Below are 7,461 nucleotides of genomic sequence, written 5' to 3'. Positions count from 1 at the left end.
TCTCTCTCTCTCTCCTCTCCTCCTCTCTCTCTCTCTCCTTCTCTCTCTCCTTCTCTCTCCACTACTTTCACTACTCTTGACATAACAAAATGTCTTTAAATATTTAGTCCACCGTCTCCTCCAATCCCGATGGTTCATACACAATTTGACCTTGTGACATTTTCGCCACTTTTGTTGCAAAACACTAAAGATGTCTTGGACATTGGCCTAAAAGACACGCTTCATGCTTCCAAGCACAGAAAAAAAGCTTTTTAATAGCTTTTTAACCAGCACACCCGACGGTTATATCAGGTACCGAAGTCTGGAAATGCCCGTTTACTATGCACACGGGTGAATAGTTTGGCTTGTTTGGAGTTTGGATTTGGGTCTGTTTGACCCGGGTCAATGTAGAAATGCTACATGTGTATTGTTTATGTTGGTGCAATCTGCACTGGTGCGTTTAGCATTATTTAAACATTGCATTCTTAATTCTCAGCTGCTTCTAGCTGTCCACCGAAAAGAGATCCTGGGACTGTGCCATAAATCCAAACCCTTTTCCATTGTCCAGGTCCAGCTGTTACATTGGGTTGGGGAGCTATAGCCGTGTGTAAGCTCAACTTTGATTGTAACAGCTGTTTGTCTCTTCATTTCAAGTTCAGCAATAATACCAAAAATGTGTCCAGTAGAGTCTCCGCCATTCTTCGTCTGTCTTGGTTATTGACACTCTCTGTATGGCTGGATGTCTGGGATTTCAATTTCTGGAACTCTCTGTGTATGGCTCGGTCTCTGGAACCCTCGCTGTATGGCTCGGTCTCTGGAACCCTCGCTGTATGGCTCGGTCTCTGGAACCCTCGCTGTATGGCTCGGTCTCTGGTGTTCTGTGTGTATGGTTCAGTCTCTTACACATTCTTTGTATGGCTCTTCTCTGGTACTCTGTCTGTATGGCCCAGTACCTGGAACTCCCTCTGTATATCTTGGTCTCCAGCACTCTTTGTGTATATGGCTTAATCTCTGGCACTCTCTGTCTCTGGTATTCCATCTCTGTCTCTGGTATTCCCAAGAACAAACAAAAAAAAAAGGAAAGGAGGAAGGGACTTTAAAAGCATACTTAATCACATATTTAACTGTCTGATGTTGCATGGAAAACAATGATTTACAATTATATTTTATGTTAAAACCAACTTTAATAAAATATTTAAAAAAAATAAATTTTCCAAACTTATGTTTGGAACTTATATTTTCCTGATTACATTGACATGTCAGACTTTTCCTCAACGCGTTTCGGGACCTTGGTCACTTCCTCAGGAGTCTGTTCCACAAATATAATAATACTCAATTAGAATTATATATATATATATATATATATATACAAATCCTCATAATATATACATCTACTCATCGTGTTCATTCTTACATACCCCTTTATTCAGTAGAACCTCTTTGGATATACACAGAGAGAGGGAGGGGGTAGAAACACACACTTGTAACACGCATCCACAGGTAGCTCTTAATATTGGGCTTGATTTTGGAGATCCTTTTGGTACAAAGAAATATTTTTCATTTTACTAAATTTATTTATTAATGGATTTCTTTCATTATTTTGTCATCCATTATTATTATTTCACTTATTGACCATACTTAGTCCATTAATAAACAGATTAATTGTGATTCAATGCCAAAAATATCATATTCTAGTTCCCTTAGTAATTTATATAGACAACTCCTATCTGCTCCTAGTAATAAAAGAGCCAGTGTATCGTTTGGTCTCATTCTCTTTGTGTGGCTCAATCTCTGTACACTCCCTGTGTAGCTCATCACTTTTGCTGTCTCAAAAGCGTATGGTTCAGTATCTGGCACTCTCTTGTGTATGTCTCGTTCACTGCCACTGTGTGTATTTGTCTCGTTCACCGTCACTCTTTCTATGGCTCAGTCTCTGGCAGTCTTTTCATCATTTGGCCTCTGGCACTCCCTGGTTCAATCCCTGGCACTCCCCCTGTATGGTTTGGTCACCACTATATTTACCAGTGTAATGTTTCAACATAACTTCTAGTGTGAAATAATTTTGGACACAAGGTATCAGAGCCGCCCCTGCCCTCCTCAGACTCATTCAGCTATGTGTGCGTGTATGTTGTAAATCGCCCTCAATATCAGGATATCAAATGACACCGGCTATTTACAGCATTGCAACAAAACCCTGTGCCACCCCTGTCATACCACCTGCAGCTTTTATTATGTTTAGGACACAATTAGGAAGACAACACCAAACATGCCCCATAACCCTTGGTAAATTGTAGAAGAACAAAATCGCAGGCTAAATCGCACAATTTTACTTGCAACATTGCCCCTCCCATGAGGAACCCCTGGGGGTTTATATCTCTAAAGGAAACTTTGCTGCTTTCTACTAACTTTTTTTGATTGAGTGCAAAATGGAGCTTTGTACTGCACAGAACACCTTCAGCAAAGTGAATGAGATATATTCCTGTGGTGTTGTGCATTCTTTAGGTTCATGTATTGGTTTAGGGGTATTTGGATGAAGGTTGTATAATCCTAAAATGAACAATTAAATAATCAGAGGTGAATTGCAATGAAATTGTATGTCGAAACCACTCAGTAAAAGCAGAGATATATGTACCTGAAGTTATATGTCAGTCATGACTGCTCGCAAAAGTCAAGCCTAGTCCTGATTCTCCAGCGCCTCTCTATTGGTCATTTAGGGTTCCCTTTCCCAATATAGAAAGGTTTTAGAGTTGGGAAGGTAAAAGGGGTAAACTTGGATTTCTTATTATTTATTTTATATATCACTGTCATAATAAAGTGGACCTAAACTCAAATTTTTACTTATACATAAAAGGGTCTCAATCTCAGGCATGAGTAGAAGGGGCATTTTCCTTCATTGAGCATGCGCAGTGAGATTGGCACCCTTTTTTTTCCCCCCTTTTACATTGAGCTACGTCACCTAATCTCGCGCCTGTACAGTGCAAGATCGAGTGATGTACCTAGAAGAAGAAGACCGAAAAAGGATGATGATGGCAGCGCCCAACGAAGAATTCCAGGACAACGCGGGATCTGATCGAGGAAAGCTCCAGAGTGATTGAGGAATCTGTGGAATTAAATGTGTGATTTGTTTTTATTTTTCAGTTTAGCTGTCCTTAAGGTAGCACTGTACAACATACATAGGAATATATCTGAGCTGGCCTGGCTCCATCATTCCTCTCTATACTACTCTTGACACAGGTATTTGCTGGAGAACTGCATGGACCCTAAGGTTTCATTTTGGAAAACTCCTCCTGGACGTGATTTGGCTGTAGCCAGGAGGATAGTAATTACTTCCCAGAGACTTGGAATTATCGGCTTATCAAAGTTTTTTTTTCTTTCCAGATTAGTGCTTGGCTTACTTTTTGTACATCAGCTATATAATTATAGATAATAGTCCTCAGCGGATGGCCTGCCAGTGGCGCCACAATTTTAGGGCTGGCTTCCAAGTGTACCTGTCATACACTTGCAGCATGTCTAATATATCAATAATTGTCCTTGGAAACAATCTTTCATGATCCTTTCCAATGACAAAAGACTGCACGATGCATGAATGAACTCTGTACATACAGCACCGTTCTACTCTATGGGGAAGGGAGGAGGAGAATGACTAAACAGCACCCCGCTGTGCTCTCTCACCTTCACTTCCATTACGATTCATCTCTCACCTTCACTTCCATTACGATCCATCACAATGACGAGCGTTGTACACACACCAGATTCTTGTCTGATATTAGAGATGATTGTTGGAAGAGAATCATCTGATGTGATAGGTCTGTTGCTGCATACATTTTTTTATTTAATTTTGAATAGAATGTCGAACTCCTAGTGCCTCTGTAAGGTTGTTATTAGGTATGCGTCCCTTTTAACCTGTGATCACAGGAAGTGATGGGAAATTTTTTACAACAGGGACAAAAAAACAAAAATTAGCACTCTAGAAGAACAAGGAAGGGTTGCAACTTATTCTGGAGGAGATAGACTATCATGGGAGGACCTGGATGATCCAGCAAATCTGGAAAGAAATAATTTGTTATTGGTTGGCAAATGTTTTCAATCTTAGACCATTCTGGTTTTGCTGGATTACCCAGGCTCTTCCGTGATAGCCCGTCATGTCCAGTCTTGGAGAGGTTTAATAAATCATACATAACGTTATTATTGCGGTCTGTGACTTCCTGTAACGTTTACACCCTCACTCCTTGTATAGGTGTCACCAGTACAGGAAGTGGGGTAAAATTTAATGCATAGGGCAGTTGAGTTTGCAGAGACATTGCTTTCTTTTTTCAGTGTTTTATTTCCAGATCCCCCTTGTTCCTCCTGATTAATGTGGGAATCACCCAGTTCCCTGTCATTATATTATCAGTATTTGCTTTACTTGAGTCTTCTGTTGTCTCAGGGCAAGGAAAAAAAAAATCCAATGATCCTCTTATAACATAAACATTAAACTCATCGTAGGTTACTGCATGAAGGGAGGTGTTGTGGGTGCGCCATTTTCTTAGTTCCCAATGCTGTTAGAATGCTGGCACAGTTAGAATAATGAGCATTACTGTGAATCAGGTGCATGCTATGAATCACAGAACATGTGACCTTATATTTACTACAAGAAAAAACAATAAATTAATTAAGTGCTTTGAGCAACACATTGATTACAGCACTTATCTCCAAATCTTAAAGTTGTGTGAAGTCACGGCAATCAAAAATAAATTGATGTTTTATCAGTGGACTTCCTTGTTGACTATTACTGAATTATTAGATTAAAATGCTATTTGTTTTGTGTCATACAGGGTCCGACAGCTGGCAAGAACTCCAATCGCACGATGGGTGAGGTTAGGAAGAGAAATGAGGTCCAAGATGATAGAGCTGATAGCCAATCGGTCGCGAGCAAGGAGTCGGCAGCCATGCAGCTAAAGAAACAGGCAAGTAGAAGTTTTGATTGTCAATTACAGGCATACTAGTGATTGGATAGGCTGTATTCTCAGTGATGTCACTGGTCTCTAGTGATTGGATAGGCTGTTTTGTCAGTGATGTCACCGGTCTCCAGTGAATGAATAGGCTGCATTCTCTCTGACATCACTGGTCTCTAGTAAATGGACTGGCTGCAGTCTCAGTGATGTCACTGGTCACTAGTGACTGGATAGGCTGCACTCTCAGTGATGTCACTGATCTCTAGTGATTCGATAGGCTGCATTCTCAGTGATGTCACTGGTCTCTAGTGATTGGATAGGCTGCATTGTCAGTGATGTCACTGGTCTCTAGTGATTGGATAGGCTGCATTCTCAGTGATGTCACTGGTCTCAAGTGAATGGATAGGATGCATCCTCAGTGATGTCACTGGTCTCTAGTGATTTGATAGGCTGCACTCTCAGTGAGGTCACTGGTCTCTAGTGATTGGATAGGCTGTATTCTCAGTGATGTCACTGGTCTCTAGTGAATGGATAGGCTGCATTCTCAGTGATGTCACTGGTCTCTAGTGAATGGATAGGCTGCATTCTCAGTGATGTCACTGGTCTCAAGTGATTGGATAGACTGCATTCTCAGTGATGTCACTGGTCTCTAGTGATTGGATGGACTGCATTCTCAGTGATGTCACCAGTCTCTAGTGAATGGATAGGCTGCATTCCCATCACTAAACCTCCATGCCTGTTTGCTTACTACTTTCTACTCTCTGTTGAAGGGCCCATGATCAGCCTCTGCAGCAGAATCAGAGCAGTGCTAAAAATGGCCCATGCTGGTATTCTGCTGTATTTAGGACTCTGTCTTCCAGATGTGCAGTTTATAAATTGGATTTGTATCGTGTTATTGGAAACCATGATAAATAGGAGGGGGAATGTATAAGATGTGAATAATTTAGGTAACATACAGAAGTGATATCATCTCGCGGAGGGGTGCAGCATGTGGGCGTCCAGGAACAGACTAATAACTCATCTGTAGACAGTTTGTATTGATTATCCTTCTGTGCTTAAATATAACTGACTCCCATCGACTTGGAGAAACGGAAATTACCTACCATCTGATGATTCAGCTGCTGGTTTTAAACATGAACTAGTGTGTGACACTAATATTTCATGCCGTGGAAGAAATACTGTGGGCTGTATTCACAAAGCTTACACACAAGGATCAAGATCTTCTAATAAGTGACCATTATTTTTTGGTAATAAAATTTTGCAATAAAATAAATAGAGTTGTGTGAACAGAGCCTTATATAAGAGATATAGAGCAGGCTTTATAAACCAGGGCCACATGTTCGCCTACCATACCCCCAAATTATCTTTGGTTTGGCTGGACTGCCCTGGATTTTAATATGATCCCAGCAGCCCCTTGGGGTTGTGTGTTGGAGTCCATGACTCTTGCCCCCTTACCGCAAATTAAGCAGCGTCCCCCCCACACGCAGATGATTTTCAGCTTTCTTTATCTTTCCCCCCATATGACAGAACATGCTTTTCCCCATGGACGAACACCAAGCATGCAAGTTTTTCTCAGGGGCCACCAATGATGGACATTTTTCCTCCACTTGACCAAAGGCACCGGGCATTTTTTCAGGTCTTTTTTTTTTTATTATTTCCTTGCACTGCAAGACTAGGGATGCTTCCATCCAGTTGATCCCAACGCATTTCTTTATTTCCATGGACCACTTATTTTAGGGCATCCTGACCACAAGACCTTTTGCCAATAGATGACTGTGGGGGCATTTTGTTTCCACCCACCACCCAGCAATATAGGGGCCCTATGATATTTAATCCATACTAATACACTCTGTACGCTATATTGTACATTGCATTGTTGTGATTGGTACATTTTGTGCTATGTTGTATGTTACATACACCTGACCCCTGCATTCTATATCTATATACTCTGACAAATCCTATGAGATGTCTGACTTCCAACTATTCTATAACCTCTGAAGAAGCACTCCTGCAAAATGCTTTCAGATATTAGCAACCCTTCATACATAGAATACATTACCTATGCATTGGTCTTTTTTTTGTTATATTGATGTATCACTAACTTGAAAACCCCACAGTCAGGTGGAGTTTGTTAGTTACCTACTTCAAAAATAAAACCATTGTTTATGCATCTTTTTCCTGCACACTATATTTATATACTGTGACACCAAGGCAGGATTGGAGGTGAAAGAGAGATATATTTGCTCAAGATTCCTTTTTTATGTGAGGTATATTTGCCTAAGATTCCTATGTGAAGTAGCAGGTGGAAGACCCTAACCTGGGAGATAATTATTGAAGAAACACTGAGGGTGGGGATATGACATAGAGCCAGGAGCGCAGTCAGTAGCTTGGCTTACAGAGACACAGATAGTGGTTTGTGTCAGTGCAGCTCTATTTGGAGAGACTCAAACAGAGGTCTGTGTGAGTTCAGCTCTGTTTGGAGACACAGCCAGGTGGACTGTGTGAGAGAGCTCTGTTTGGAGACACAGCCAGGTGGACTGTGTGAGAG

At 41.0% G+C, this 7,461-nt stretch overlaps 1 protein-coding gene across 1 annotated transcript in view; it reads left to right on the top strand.

Moving 5' to 3' along the window:
• The window catches only part of SLC7A9 (solute carrier family 7 member 9), a 27,900-nt gene that overhangs the window by 2,769 nt on the left and 17,670 nt on the right, over positions 1 to 7,461 (top strand). Inside the window, exon 2 of the mRNA XM_072422386.1 lies at positions 4,794 to 4,925. Within this exon, the coding sequence (XP_072278487.1) occupies positions 4,827 to 4,925 (99 nt within the window). The 5' untranslated portion in view covers positions 4,794 to 4,826. The remainder of the gene's footprint in view (positions 1 to 4,793; positions 4,926 to 7,461) is intronic.

The sequence above is a fragment of the Pyxicephalus adspersus genome, chromosome 9, assembly GCF_032062135.1.
Source record: "Pyxicephalus adspersus chromosome 9, UCB_Pads_2.0, whole genome shotgun sequence".
NCBI lineage: Eukaryota > Metazoa > Chordata > Amphibia > Anura > Pyxicephalidae > Pyxicephalus > Pyxicephalus adspersus.
Note: the sequence above shows the minus strand (reverse complement) of the source record. Positions and strands in the feature narration are given on the sequence as shown.